Genomic DNA, 16,368 nt, shown 5'->3' with positions numbered 1-16,368 from the left:
ATAAAGCAGAAACTAACACACCATTGTAAAGCAATTATACTCCAATAAAGATGTTTAAAAAATTAAAAATAAAAATAAAATAAAATGACTTCAGATGTGGTTCACCTAATCAGAGGTTTCAGTGAGTGTCATAATGGACTTCAAGAGGCACTGTGATACTATGGAGGGGTGTGTGTGTGTGTGTGTGTGTGTGTGTGTGTGTGTGTGTGTGTGTTGCGGTGGGGGCTCTAAAGCAGACTTTCCTTCTAACCAGCTTTCCCCATCTGTAAACTGATATGTGATATGTTTTGAAAATTGTGAATTGTTATATAAATGTTTTTAAATATTATTATTGTAGCAGATAAATTCCTGTTTCTTTATTTTCCTTAAATACTATAAAATTTACTCTGAGTCTCCATCCCACAAGGCAAATTATTATTGATACTCTCTCTGTGTGTCTTCTCCAAGGTCCCAAGTGTGTCTTGGCACACGTACTCTGCCCTCTTATTCCTGATGCTCATCCTCAACAGTTCTCAGGCTAGAAAGGTCTGAGAAAGGTTCTGGGGAGCAGGAGGGAGCCTTGGGCAGAGCAAAATTTTCAGGGAGATTCTCTCCTCCAATCCTAGGTACACAATGGTCATCTTGGAGATGCCCATAGCTCATGTAATCTTAAGGTTCATACAAGGGATCTGAGAGCTGAGAGCCTGGTGTCTAAGATCCAACCTGTAGAATACACCAGGCAACCCCTTCCCTTGGAGGCCTTGCTTCCTGTCTTCTGCTTGCAGGACTTTGTACCCTGTTCCCAGACTGGGAACACCTCTCTCCCTCCTACCATCAGAAACATCTGTCTGTCTCCTCTACCCTCCAAGACCTTTCACAAAAGAGAGGAAGAGAGTACTTTTGTAGGCAGCTTCTACCATCTGACCAAAGGTGAGGTGATCTTGAAATGCAGAAGTTAGAAAATGAGAGAGAACCCCAAACTAATATTCCAGCACATTATTTTTAAAATATAAAACACAAAAATAATGTTATTTGTCCTTATTGGTCCGTATACAGTAAAAAAGCAAACAGATGAAGGAGACCAGCTTTTTAAGATGGGCATCAAGATCCTCCAGCAGTCTAAAAGCCGAAAACAAAAAGCAGAGTAAGTCCATCCAGCTACTTAAGCCAAGTTCAATTTCCAGGTTGAGAAAAAGGAACAATCCAAAATCTAATTTGTCATTAAAAGCTTACTGGTATAACAAGTAAGCTTATTTGCCTGTAAGCTTTTGTTTTTAAAAGGATCAAATGGTGGTTAAAGAATCCTACAAATTATCCAGCCTACAAATGGAAGGACTACGTGTGAAATTGCGGTCCCCACACATTAAATGAAAGGCAGAATGAAGTCACTGATCTGAGCATTCAGGCAAAAATATTCTGTTTTGGTTTTAATTGATTCAAATGAAATAAAACATGTATTATTTGAATTAGAGAAGTTATTGTTTTAGAATGCTTTATTCTTCCTAACAGCATTTGTACGTCACTTTATGGTTTTCAGAGCACTTTCGTGTATGTGATGCCATTTTATCCCCAGAACAGACTTATGAGTTAAGAGTTTCATTTTTCCCCCTTTAAAAAGTTGAGAACAGAGATTCAAGGATGTTAAAGTGAGGTGATCACAAATGCACAGCTGGGAGCTGACCAAGCCGTGGCCACATGGTCTCACACCATGTCCATTGTTTCTCTTTTCACTTGTCTACTTTGTCTAAATGGGAGGCAGAAATATCTTCTCCCCCCAGGAGAGGGGCACAACTTGAGGTCCTATCAAGTCTCTAGTTAAAACCTTGGGATCAAACTCTGGCTCTGCCATCACTGGTGTGACCCTGAGCAAGTTACTTAACTGCTTCGTACCCTGGATAATGCAATCAAGCTCTTAGAACAATGTCCTTACTAATAAGGAGATAAGTGTTTGTTATTTTTATCTCTAGTCCTCTAAATGGTAAGTGGACGGTGTGGAGGAGAAGAAGGCAAGTGTGTTTTGAACCATAATAAAAAGAATGGACTCTGAACCCCGGACAAGGAGACTTCTTTTGTTTTCACACAAATTAGGCATACCAGCCCCACGGGAAGCATTCCAGAGCTGTGGTAACCAGCCCGAGGCAGGCAGCTGCAGAGTCCATGAATTCTTTCTGAAAACTCAAAGCCTTTGAGAAGAGCATAAGAGTGTAAGAGGATGAGGGTGGGGGTACGGCACTCAACTGTGATCCTGGTTATAAAAACATCACAACGTCCATTTTTCAAGGTCCTTCTTTGTGTTAATGTTGTAGGCATTTATGTGTGGGATATTACTCATTGCTCACAATGATACTGTAAGACATAAATTATTATCCCCAAATTATGGAGGAGGAAATGGAAGGTCAAAAAATTCTGATTTTTCCAAAGTGACAAGAAGGAAGTAAGGGATTTGGTCCTCTCTCTAGGGAAAGTTAAATTAGAAGCTCTTTATAAGAGCAAAGGAAACCATCCTCAGCAAAACTCAAGGCTCATGCTGAGCATTATTCCTGGGGGCCCTCATGATGAGGATGGAGTTAAATCAGACCCCAAACTACAATCCAGCCTGATGGGGAAGTCAGCTCACTCAGGTGCCACTGAGTGGATGAGTAAGGATAGGATTTCTCAAGCTGGCCAGTCTAGATGAGAGAACAATGGGAAGGGCTGTTCCCTGAGATTTCAGACTAGCTCTGCCTATAGCCAGTAAACCCAAGATGAGGGGCCCCATCAAGTCCAAGGAAACCCTAGATTCAGCCTGATGGGACAAAACCACTCTTAGAAGGTTCTGCTTAACCTTGATGCGTGCCTTCCTTTCTGGCTTAAAGGATGGGGAGAAAACGCAGCCCTTCAATGCAGGACCATCCAGCAGTGCAGGAACCTTCATGCCTACCTGGTGTCATTCAATCTCAGGTTATTCTTTGCCAGTCTATCCTTTGCCCAAGAATCCGAGAAGAACAGCTTATTTCTGTAGCAGCATAGATACATGAGAGGGTACATAAATCTGAGTCTCCTGACCCTTCAGCATGTGTAGCAGTGGAGACCTGAAACCAAATATGTTCATAACAAAAGACCCTAGGAGTTTGTGGGCAAGATAGGTGAAATTCCTTCAGTTTTCAGGATGGTCTGCTCTCCACTTAAGCCAGTTACATCTAATATAGCCATCTTTAAGATTCTGGTCAGACCAAAGAGGAATCATATCCCTCCTATTCATCTTCTACCCTACCCCCTCCTTGCTTCACTGCTTCTCAGATGAGGGTAGCATAAGTTAGAGGGGCTAGTAGAATTTTTGGCTCATCCACACCCACATCTTGGTCTAATTCATTTATTCAGTCTCTTCATATATAGGAAAGGAAAATTGTTGAACAAGTCAGTGCTGTTAGAAGTACAGATGTTAAGCAAGCATATGTCAGGGAAACACAAACTTGTCTGAAGGAGTCAAGAAACCTCTATGACATCCAGGGTTAACTGTCATTAAGAATCACTCCCCATCAGTGAAGAAGCTGTGAAGATAAGCTGCTGCCCCACACCAAGTTTCTGATGTGTCCTAGAGATGCATTTAGCCTCCTCCTTCCCCAGCACCCAACCGAGCATCCAATGCCAGATCCTTTAGAGACAATCCAGATACCTAACTGAACTTTCTTTTGGAGATCTGCCCCTGCAACCCAGTTTCTCCTACTTTTTCACTCTTGGGGATTGCAGTCCAGATCTTAATCCCACAAACTTTACCAACACCTTTCTCCTGCCCTTGGTCCTGCTTCTGGCATTCCATATATCACCTTGGACTTTCCTGACAGGGGACCTAAGTACCCACCCCTCCCTCAGAATCAAAGACACCTAGAGGGGTTGGTTTTGCAAACTTTTGCTGCCCCCTGGGACCAGCGACTGGATACACTGCTGGCCCCTGCGGCCCATCTCAGGTTTCTCTGCCCTGGACCATGTCGGTGCCCTTCTAGTCCCAGCAGGCTATGTGGTTGCAGCAGCAAGCCATGCAACAGAAGAGCTCCCAGGAGTCTGTATCCTGTTGCCGTGCCCATCCCTTGATGCTAGACATTTGAATTCATTGACCTTTGAGACCTTCTATTTTATTATTTGCCTTCTGGTCCCCAGAACCTCCGCTTGCTTTAACCATGCTTAATTTCTTGCTTGATCTCCTGGCCTCTTTTTGTCCCACTGGAGTCTACTCTCTGTTTGCCATCCAGGACCCTAATGCATACCTGGATGTCACTCATCCTGGCCTTTTTGGCCCATTCTGTTCTGCTCCAGCTTTTGACCAAGAGCAGCTTATTCTAGCATCAGCATGGGTAGGGTTATATAAAGCTGAGTCTCCTGATCCTTCTGAATTGGTAGCTGTGGTAGATTTGTGTGTTTGTTCCTGTATTTGAGTCAAGGTCACAGGCTTGACTGATCTTACTGCTACCAAAAAGGAAGTTATAAGAGTAAAAATAAATCCCCAAAGCACTCTCTGTCTCCAACACAAGTTTTGACCTTGCAAGTCTCTCCATCATTACTTGCTACACAGATCAGGTCCGGATGACTTCTGACCAGCACTCATAAAATGCACTGTGAGGCAATCCTCTGGCATCTATATTGGTAATCACTAAACTTTACGTGATTTACCCACTAATTATAGGAGAAAATACCATGCTATAAAACTTTAGAATCTATGCAATAGTCCTAGTAATAATAATAGCTAAATTTATTGAGTGCTTACTCGGTATCAGGCAGTATGCCAGGCACTTCACATGGATTATCTCATTGAATCTTCCCAGCAACACTATGAAGTAAGTGCTCTTATTATCCCCATTCCATAGATGAGAGAGGCACAGAGAAGTCAAGTAACTTGCCCGAAGCTCTAAAACTAAATTAGTGGTAGAGCCAGGATTTGAACCCAGGCATTCAGACTCTAGAGCCCTAAAAACCATTAAGGTTTTGTTTGGTTATTGTTTTCCCACACAGTCTGTCTTTGCTGTGCTGAATAATATGTTCTGTTTTAGAAATTTATTTTGGAATATAAAGGAACTGTTCTCATGACAGTAACTTCCAAGATGACATTCCAGTTTTGATTATTTTTAATTGATTTTGATTATATTGTTATGTATTTCAGAGTTCATTTTATAAATCAAATACTCATAATTAATGGGGGTTGCCGTAGGAGAGTTCACTATTTTAAAAGTGCCCCGATTTTTCACTTTACTTGGTCTATAAGCTTGAAGCATTGTATAGCCTAAATATTTCTACTTTTCAGCAGCTTCATTATTTGGCAGATATATTTGAAATTATAATCTTAGACTGACCTAGGGCTGAAAAAAATCTACTGGTCTAGAAATGTAATGGACTTTAGCCAAACTGTATTGTTAGTACCAACATCAACCAGGTCCTACTTGTTAGAGAGAAGCAGTATGAAGGAGGGAGCAGCAATTTTCATTTTTGATAATCACACTTCTAACTTCGTATTCTTCAAACAGAGCCTACAAACTCTTTGCTAAAGCATCTGACATGGGAAACTTGAAAGCTATGGAGAAAATGGCTGATGCTTTGCTATTTGGAAATTTTGGCATGCAAAACATAACAGCAGCTATCCAATTATACGAGTCCTTGGCTAAAGAAGGATCATATAAAGCCCAAAACGTGAGTTTTGAAAGAAAATTAAACTTTAAATAGCTACATCCTAAAATAATTATAGGCAAATAACATGTGAGAGGAGCTGAGCCTCTACTGCACGAGCCCAGGCCTAGGAAAGTTACTGTAATGCACTGGGCGTAATGTTCCCGTCAGGGCAGGAACGAGCAGGAGCCCGGGGCCAATTCTTCTAGCTCTTGAGTGACTTTCAGGAATGGAGCAGAGCTGCTCTCTAATCCACCTTTCCCACCATCCATGTCCATATGTGTGTTTTGAAATAATGTCAGAACTCTGAACCCCTAACACAGTTAAATTTTATATAAAATATATTCACCTATGCAAAGAAATATGGAACTAAATCTCCTACCTTAGGATGCCTGGTTTTTACACTTCAAATATTTTATAAGCTATATATATTTCCTTTTCTATTTTAATATGTGTATTTCATTTTATTCCAAGAATAACATAAGCATTTCATAGAAAATCTGGAAAACAGAGAAAAAAAAAAAAGCCCTTCACAAGCCAACCATCCTGACTCAACTACTGTTAGGACTGCTTTGTATTTGTTTGGCTTCTTCCTCTGTGCATCTTTCTTTTTAAAAACATCATCATAATCACATGTATTATGATTATGATGTATCATTTTGTTTCTGGCTGCTCTCACTTAATGCTATAGCAAAAGTATGTTTTCATGTTGCTGGTCTTCTTAATGAAAACATTTCTTTCTGATCACAAAAGATATTTATGCTGATTACAATAAAAACCGGCGAATTCAGAAATTATGAGGAAGACACTAAAAGTTGTCTAAAAGCTTTTCCCATAGATCATTTTTGTTTCCATCCAGTAAAGTGTAGAAGCTAAGCTTTGGAGTCAGGCAGATCTAAGTTCAAATGCACTCTACCACTTGCTTATTGGATAACTACTTAACAAAACCCTTTCCCCTTCTTCTGCATGAGAATTTGACCTTTGGTTCACTCTCTACTCTGTTTCCCTGGTAATATGATAGGAGTGAAATGTTAACTATGTTTCTAGGTAGTATTGCTTATTGTTGAAATGACTTCTACTTGGTAAACTACCTTTGGACTGGGAGAAACTGTAATGAACTATAAATACCTGATGGTGGTGATGATTCTTACCGGGATCCTGGACACTATGCCTATGGAGTTGTTACAGGGGGAATATGAGGCTTTTATGTCAGGGTGCCTGTTACACCACCCAGTGTGGATCTCATCCCCTTGTGTCTGAGTCATCTGAGGGACCAAAGATGAGGGCTGCTGGAGGACTATGTGACCTGCTGCAAGGACACCCACAGAAAGGAGGCCTGATGCTGCCCTGCTGGCAAAGTGTGATTCCTGTGCTACATCTACCTGAAGAGACTGGTGGCATGTGTAGCCTGTGGGAGTCTTGTGAGTCTGCATATTTATTTGAACCAGAAGTTGGACAAGAGGAACTCTAATGGGTGGGGTAACCTCTCTAATTTTCACCTGTAGAGTTAGGATAATGATAAAACACCAGGTTCTATGTTTATCTGGTTCACTGCTATATCTCTAAAAATTTAGTGCAGTGCCTGGGACAAAAAATATTAGTTGAATGCTGAATTAATTCATGATGAATGAATTAATGGAGTTGTGAGGATTAAAATAATGTGTGAAGGCACTTAATTCCATACCTGGAACTTTATAATCATTCATCATAAAAGATATAAATGCAATTATTACTCTTAATATTATTCTTCTAGAATTTTTCCTATAAGTATGTAGAAAATTTTTTACAAAAATGAGACATACTTTAATTGCTGTTTCCTAATCTGCTCTTTACTCACTTAATAATATATCACAGATCTATTTCCCTGTGAATATATCCCGTATTTGGTTAATCAAAAATATAAAGTTCCAAAACAGACCAAATGTTACCATCATGACCACCACAACAAATAACGTCACCTAATTCCTTTCTAAACTAGTGAATATGTGCTTTATTTGTTAGTGGGTATATTAATTAATTAATTAAGTCAACAGTTGTTTCTTGGATACTTACTATGTACCACACATAATCCTGTTGATGGGGAGAAAAAGATTAATAGGCCAAAGTCCTTATGGGCTAATCTGAAATATAAACGAATAATTTCAGCATAATTTAGGTGGATTAGAGTTAAGATGTGTATAAAGTGCTTTAGGCACAGAAAAGGGTCTGACTGGTTTTGCCTGAGGCAAGTAGGGAAGGCTTCAAGGAAGAAGCGACATTTGCTCCCAGTCTAGAAATTGGATACAGGCAACGTGAAGGATTTGTCTATATTTGAATAAAGTATTTGATGCAAGGGTCAAAGTACTACTCTCAGAAAAAAAAATTCCAAATTAACATAATTGGTGCATAAAACATATGGATTTTAAAGCTGAAGTCAGAGTTTCACTCCACATACTCTAGTTAGAATTGTTCTATGGCATGGTCCCAGACCTCCTGTCTATTTATGTGTGTTTGGTCTCAGGAGGACAAGAAGACAAAATGTGGGTGAGGACAGACTTATCACCTGAAAGGTTGACATTGACCTGATATGCAAAATTCAGCCACACTGTTTATTGAAATGCTACAACAGTGGTTGGAAAAAGTCTTTGCCCCAAGCTCCTCTTATGCTCTTCCTGATAACCTGAACACCTGTATTCTTCACTTGGACTTCCCCCTCCTCCCTTCAGCTCCCCATGATCTTGCAGCCAAAGTGTTATCTGGATGGACAGGGAGCTTACAGGACTCTGTTCCAGTGCTACAGCTGAATTCTATTCTGAAATTAACTATCATCCCTGTCATCACTATAGGAAAATCTGTTTCTGATAGCAAGTCCTCTTGCAGTTGATTTATCTCCTTGTACAAAGAACAATTAAAGATACTCCGTGGTACAAACAATGCTTTGTTCGATGGCTGGTTGCTGCGACAAGGCTGGCCATGTGCCATATTGATCACAGCTCTTTAACAGGACTGGCCAGGTGACCACCTTTCTTCTCAGGCTGTTTGTGCCAGCCTGATACAGGAATCCAGCCTCACTGGTAGGAGATATTGCTGGGAACTGCGAGGACAACGTAGCAACAGAAATGTGGCTGAAGAAGCTGAAATGTATACTGAGACTGATAGTGAAAGAGAGTGAAAGAGATAGACATAAAGATAGAAAGTGAGAATGAAGACATCTATCTCTGGGGGAAAAGGATAAGAACAATCGGAAATACTGAACTGTTATAGATGGGAGAAGCCTGAGTGCCAGAGGGCTAGTAGAGACCTGATTTAACAAAGAAAACAAAAAAGATATGAACTCAGATTCATGCAGGCATTGAGGGGGTGGGGGAAGAAATGCAGTTTCAGGCTATATATAAAAGGAAAGCTGGATGGAGGAAAAGAGGCATACTTATTTCTTTTCATGCACCTTGAATGGTTCATCTCACAAAAAATCCAAATAAACTAAAAGAAATCCCGATAAGGGCAATAAAAGCAAATAAGATTGTGAACAGACTCCATTGAATTGATTTGCAAAGAATCTGTACCTTCCAAATAATGAAAACTATTCATTAATGGTGTAGTCTTCATGAAAATGGTGAAAATTGAGGAAAGAACAAACAAAAATAAGCCATATTTTAGAGGATGTCATAAGATATTGTAGTATACCAGCTGGAGGTAGATAAATTATGTATTTTTATTTCTCTATCCTCATTTAAGGAAGCAGAGATTCAGAATTAGACTCATTCTTTTCTTGATACTGATGAACTGTTTCAATAGAAAATTTGTCTGCTAATTTGCCAAACAAGAAGGTAGGGTTTAAGCCTCATTTGCTTTAAGAATCAAGAAATGGATCATAAATGGTTAACTAATAAGAACCTGCTGTATAAAAGAATAAAAATAAAATTCAGGGCTTCCTTGGTGGCACATTGGTTGAGAGTCCGCCTGCCGATGCAGGTAACGCGGGTTCGTGCCCCAGTCTGGGGGGATCCCACATGCCGCGGAGCGGCTGGGCCCGTGAGCCATGGCCCCTGAGCCTGCGCGTCCGGAGCCTGTGCTCCGCAACGGGAGAGGCCACAGCAGTGAGAAGCCCAAGTACCGCAAAAAAAAAATAAAAATAAAATAAAATAAAATAAAAAATTTAAAAAAAAAGAAATCGATCATTCACATTGTATCACCTTAAAATTAACTTAATCACCGTAATGATTATTAGCACTGTGCTACTACTGAAAAAAAAATCATTTTTAGTATCAAATACTCACTTTGATAATTCTAGGATTACCTGTGTAGAGCATTTCTTTTTGAGGTTAATCATCTTTTTGTATTAAGGGTGCAAAAAGGATCTGAGTTTTCCATCAGGGTTGATTCACACTTCTGTTTGGCATGCAATTTGAGCTAAAAGTAATGACCACAGATGCTTTCAAGCCCCGTACAACAATTATAATAATTAAATGCTTAATCTTTTTTCTTTTAATGATTCCTTATATAAAGAGAAAAAGGGGGAACATTTAATTTGTAAGTTGTTATTATGGAACCTGAGTAATTTGCTTTGAAATATACTAAAATATCCTCTACACTTAACTCTTTCCATTCAAATCCCAGCGACTATAACACAGCACAATGGTTGAGTTCAGAGTCTTATAAACAAATCTAATTTGCAGAGCTTGACCTTTTAAAACCACTGAAAGTATCATTGACGTCATCACTATAGTGTAGCTTCTCTTCAACTCACAGCATTTTTTTTCTGGATTAAGATTTAATCATTCTGTAATCCATTTCATTTCACCTCAGCCTTATCTCAGAAAAGACCAAAGACCAAAAACTGACTACTGTAAAGTTGTTAGGTAACAATGCCTAAGTGTAAAGAAACAGAACAGCCCTGACTATAATTGGCATATTTACTACATGACAGCCCATAACATCTTTTGTCTTCCTCTAGTGCCTGCCATGATTTAAGCAGTGGGGGGTGGGGGGTGGGGAGTTAAGCCCTCCAGAGAATTAATTCAAGATCATCCATTGTTATTTTTCTGCTAAAGAGAGAGGAAGCATTCTCTTTGAGGTGATTATTTGAGGCTGGGAAAATCATGGTTTTAGCCCTTTATAGAATGAGCTTTATACAGAGAAAGCTCTCCATCCCAATCACAGGATGGAAATTAACTCCAACACAATCCACTACACAACTTCACAACCTCACAATTTTCTCCAAGAGGATCAGGCCAAAAAGTGTGGTAGGCTCTGCACAAAATGATACACTGTTGGTGAAAGCATCTTATAATACAAGCTCAAATGAATAGAACATATCTTCATTTTCTTATATAAAGGTCAGTATATTTGTATACTAACAAAGTTTCTACATAAACAAGATTCTAAATTGAGCAGAATCAAAAATTGCTGAGAGTTGCAAGAAAAATAAATTATTTAGCCAATAATATTGGCTAAAGATATTTTTACAAGGAGCCAATTTAGCCATTTAAAATATAACTACAAGGGTTAGAGGAGTACCAGGATTCCAGACGCTTTCCATTTGTAATAACAGCCTTTATGATCAACTTTCCTGAAAAGGGAGCCTTTGAGACTAAAGAGGAATTGGCAGAATCTTAGATTTTTTTTTTTAGTTTATGGATTAAGTAGATTACAAATTATAAACCACGTTAGAGCTATTATGCTTTTAAGAACTGAACTCTGCAGTCAATTCCCTAGTTTAAAAAGTAAGATAGTTCTTTATCCTTGAAATTTTAATAAAAAGTTTAAGAAATTATTCATTTTCTGTTTTGATGGAATTATCAGACCTTGTTGTATCTTGATTTTAGGGAGACATTTAACAAAGTCTTGCATCATGTTCTCGTGAGCTAGATGAAAAAGTAGAAACGTGGGCTTTGATAATGGTAAATAAAGAGTATAGACTAGTAGGTTGATGCCAAGGTGAAAGCAAGTCTGGTAATCCGCCTCAGGACGCTGCCTATGACCCTGTGCTCTTCAAACATTCCATCAGCTATTAAGCTGAATGGCTAATACCAAATTGTTTTTAATTTGAAGCATAGAAAGAAAGGCATATTACCCATGATTCGCATAAGACTGTAGAATGAACTTGTAAAAATGGTGATAGGAATAATAAAGCTACAAATGAGTAGCAACTTGAAAATATTAGGAACAACAAAACAGACTATTACAATTATGTTCTGACAAAAAATAGTGTTATGACTCTATTGAGAAGAGGAGGAAGGAGAAAAAATAAAGTGATGTAGATGACCTAAATCATCATCTATCATCTAGCAAATCTATAGCTAATGTGTGAAATATATAAATTAACAGCAAGTAGTAGCAACTTATCAGGAGTCCTAATGGTGGTAATTATTAGAAGAAAACAGCTAAAATAATTAAAAATGGTATCTCTGAGGAGACAAATAGGGAGTAGCCTAGAAAGGAGCAGGGCATTGATATTTGTATTTTAAGCCCTCAGAAGTATTGGAATTTTAATTTTTAATACATATACATCTCTTAATTTGATAACAAATATATAAAAAGTTAAATTTAGATATTAACTCTCCCCCCCAAAAGGAATTATGCTTAACAACAGAAGTCCTCTCCCACTGCAAAGAAAGCAGAATCTTTGGAAAATGTCAAATTCCGGGTGTGGGGCAAGAAATGTACAAGATGATGTTGAAACATCTTATCCTACTTGATGGCAAGGTCACTGTCAGAAAATACTAGGATTGAGAATTCCCTGGTGGTCCAGTGATTAAGACTCGGGGCTTTCACTGCAGTGGCCCGGGTTCAATCCCTGGTCAGGCAGCTCAAACAAGCACGAATTACTAAAGATGGAACAATTGAGCACGAAGATGAATAATGACCACAATGGACTGAAATACCTCAAATGTACTTAAATCCATTAGTTCATAATGATACTTAGAAACAACAGTCTTTTTTAAAAAAATTAATTTATTATTTTTTTTAATATTTATTTTTGGCTGTGTTGGGTCTTCGTTTCTGTGCGAGGGCTTTCTCCAGTTGCGGCAAGCGGGGGCCACTCTTCATCGCGATGTGCGGGCCTCTCACTATCGCGGCCTCTCTTGTTGCGGAGCACAGGATCCAGACGCGCAGGCTCAGTAGTTGTGGCTCACAGGCCTAGTTGCTCTGCTGCATGTGGGATCCTCCCGGACCAGGGCTCGAACCCGTGTCCCCTGCATTGGCAGGCAGATTCTCAACCACTGCGCCACCAGGGAAGCCCGAAACAACACTCTTTAATCACTTTGGAGGATGTTAGAGAACCAACTCTCATTATTTTGAAAACTGATAAACAGGTTCAAACATTTATTGACTATTCTTCACAAACTATATCTCAGAATATAGGAGACCTAGGAAAGTTTTTCTTTATAAAATTATTCCAGCTAATAAATGAGGAAGGAATGACAGAATTAGAATGGTATCTTTTGGCCATCCCTAATAAGTCAATGGACCTATGCAGTGGTCATTACTGGCTGCTAACATCACAAAGCAGAGACAAGAAACTATATACCTCCTAATGGAAATACATAACACTTCCTATGAGACAGTCTTGCCAAACATATTACACCTAAGTTTGATCAAGCCTCTAAATCTGACTGCCAGCCTGTAGAAAATACAGTATTGTGATCAACAAAATCCAGGCTAAGTATAACTCTATAGGAGGAGTGACTGGTTTTTTCAACAACAATGAAAAATTACAAGGAGAAAAGAGATGGATAAGAAACTTAGATATTAAAAAAGACTTGAGACTTCCCACTCAGTTGCAATGTATTGGCCATATCTGGATCCCAATTCAAACAAACTGTTAAAAAAAGAAAAGAAAAAGTTAAAAGAAAAATAAAGGACATTTATAAGGCAGTTGGGTAGATAGAGATACTGAATAATGATATTAACAAATTTATATTAATGTTTTTAGTGAATAATGGTATTGTGATTTTGTTTTTTAAAGGTTCTTTCTTTTAGAGACACATACTGAAATATTTACAGATGAAATATATATTGTCCAAGATTTACTTCAAAATAAACTGGATGGCCAGAGAAAATCAGTGTGGGAATCAATGAAGCCAGATTGGGCAAATTGACAATGGATAATGATTGGGTGATGGATCATGGGTTTTTTATATTACTTTATTTACTTTTTCATATTTGAAATATTCTGTACTAAAAAGAGTACACAGATGGAATAGGTGTTAGACTTGAAGATTAATAACTAAGGGGAAGTGGAATATCTCCACACTCTTCTGGCTTTTGTTGAGCAGTATGGCATTTTCCCCCCAAAATAGCCATAGCAATACTTCCAGTCCACATGCAGTTTCAGACCCCTAATCAACATCATCAAAAAGTAGAGTCTATTTTCCCTTTCCTTGTATGCAGGTGGGCTTGTAACTACTTCAAACAATAGTTTACTGTAAGTATTGCTACATCGCTTTGAAGGCTAAGTCATAAAAAGGATACAGCTCTGCCTGGCTCCCTCTCTCTCAGGATGCTTACTCCTGGAACCCAGCTACCATACTGTGAGGAAGCTCATACAATAGGAGAGGCCACATGTTGCTGTTCTGGCCATTAGTCTCTGCTAAGGTCTCAACAAAGAGCTAGAATCAACTGCCAGACATGTGAATGAACCAGCATTCAGATTATTGCATCCCTAGCCTTTGAGACTTCCAACTAAGGCCCCCATATCATGGATCAGAGAAAAGCCATCCCTACTCTACCTTGGCCAAATTCCTGACCCACTGAACCCTTAGCATAATAAATGGTCATTTTATGCCACCAAGTTTCTGGTTAATTTGTTACACAGCCATAGTAACTAGAACAAAGACACTAACATTCAGAATTAAAAGGGCAGATTGTACTTTTCTCAGAAGCACCTGATGCCTTGGCATCCTTGTTGAAAATCACTTGACCATATATACGAGGGTTTATTTCTGGTCTCTACACTGTTCCATTGCTCTATATGTCTGTCTTTATGCCAGTACTACAGGGTTTTGAATTATTGTAGCTTTATGCCAGTACCATAGGATTTTGAATTACTGTAGGCATCTAGCTTTGGGGTTTTTTTCCTCAAAATAGATCAACTATTTTGTGAGTTTCCATATGAGATTCTATATAAATTTTAGGATGGTTGTTTCTATTTGTGCAAAAATGACATTGAGACTTCGATAGAGGTTGCACTGAATCTGAAATCTCTCTGGGTACATTCTAACAATATTAGGTCTTCCAATACATAAGCATAGGATATTTTCCATTTACTTATGTCTTTTTAAATTTTTTTCAGCATTGTTTTATAGTTTTCAGTGTACAAGTCTTTCACCTCCTTGCTTAGTTTATTCCTAAGTATTTATTCTTTTTGATGCTATTGTAAAATGGACAGTTAAATTCCTTTTCTAAATGTTCATTGTTAATGTATAGAAAAGCTATTTGTTTTTTGTGTTGATTTTGTATCCTGCAACTTTGCTGAATTTATTAGTTTTAGCAGTTTTTTTGTGAAATCATTAGGGTTTTCTACATATGATTATGTCATTTGTGAACAAAGATTATTTTACTTATCCTTTCCAATTTAGAGGTCTTTTATTTTTTATTTTCTTGCTTAACTCCTCTAGCTAGAACTTCCATTACCATGTTGAATAGAAGTGATGAGAGTACATCTCCTTGCCTTGTTCCTAATCTTAAAGGGAAAGCTTTCAGTTTTTCACCATTACATATGATGTTTGCTATGGGCTTTTTATACACGGTATTTATTACGTTGAAGTAATTTTCCTCTATTCCTAATTTGTTTAGTGTTTTTATTTATAAAAAGGTGTTGAATTATGTCAAATGCTCTTTCTGCATCAATTGAAATGATCATTTTTTTCTCTTTTATTCTGTCAATGTGGTACAGTAGGCCCTTGGGATCCATAGGGGATTGGTTCCAGGACACCCCTACTGATACCAGAAATCCACATATGGTCAAATATATTATATTGAGTGGGACAAAATGTGCCTTCAGTTTTCTAAGTAAAAATAAAAGACACATTTTTCATTTTCACCAAGAACTTTATTGAACAACGTATTCACCCTTTTGTTCCACTACCTTCTGTCATTTTTCATAATTCCATCTTCCCAAAATTTTTTTAACATCTTTTTGAGAGCATAATTGCTTTACAATGGTGTGTTAGTTTCTGCTGTATAACAAAATGAATCAGCTATACATAAACATATCCCCATATCTCCTCCCTCTTGCGTCTGCTTCCCACCCTCCCTATCCCACCCCTCTAGGTGGAACAAAGTACCGAGCTGATCTCCCTGTGCTAAGTGGCTGCTTCCCACTAGCTATCTATTTTACATTTGATAGTGTATATATGTCCTTGCCACTCTCTCACTTCGTCCCAGCTTACCCTTCCACTTCCCTGTCTCCTCAAGTCCATTCTCTACATCTGCGTCTTTATTCCTGTCCTGCCCCTAGGTTCTTCAGAACCATTTTTTTTCTTTTTTTAGATTCCATATATATGTGTTAGCATATGGTATTTGTTTTTCTCTTTCTGACTTACTTCACTCTGTATGAAAGTTTCTAGGTCCATCTACCTCACTACAAAAACATCAATTTTGTTTCTTTTTATGGCTGAGTAATATTCCTTGTATATATGTACCACATCTTTATCCATTCATCTGTCAATGGACACTTAGGTTGCTTCCATGTCCTGGCTATTGTAAATAGAGCTGCAATGAACATTGTGGTACATGACTCTTTTTGAATTATGGTTTTCTCAGGGTATATGC

At 38.4% G+C, this 16,368-nt stretch overlaps 1 protein-coding gene across 2 annotated transcripts in view; it reads left to right on the top strand.

Annotated features, from left to right (window-relative positions):
- Window positions 1-1,052: 1,052 nt before the first annotated feature.
- Window positions 1,053-16,368, top strand: part of SEL1L2 (SEL1L2 adaptor subunit of SYVN1 ubiquitin ligase) — a 59,711-nt gene continuing 44,395 nt past the window's right edge. The window contains exons 1-2 of one of the 2 annotated variants that reach the window (XM_028499628.1): window positions 1,053-1,123; window positions 5,475-5,637. In XM_028499628.1, coding sequence (XP_028355429.1) covers window positions 1,074-1,123; window positions 5,475-5,637 — 213 coding nt within the window. In that variant the 5' untranslated portion in view covers window positions 1,053-1,073. The remainder of the gene's footprint in view (window positions 1,124-5,474; window positions 5,638-16,368) is intronic. The other variant, XM_028499627.1, reaches the window with a different exon arrangement.

The sequence above is a fragment of the Physeter macrocephalus genome, chromosome 14, assembly GCF_002837175.3.
Source record: "Physeter macrocephalus isolate SW-GA chromosome 14, ASM283717v5, whole genome shotgun sequence".
Lineage (NCBI taxonomy): Eukaryota > Metazoa > Chordata > Mammalia > Artiodactyla > Physeteridae > Physeter > Physeter macrocephalus.
The sequence above is the reverse complement of the archived record's forward strand: the minus strand, read 5'-3'. Positions and strand labels throughout refer to the sequence as shown.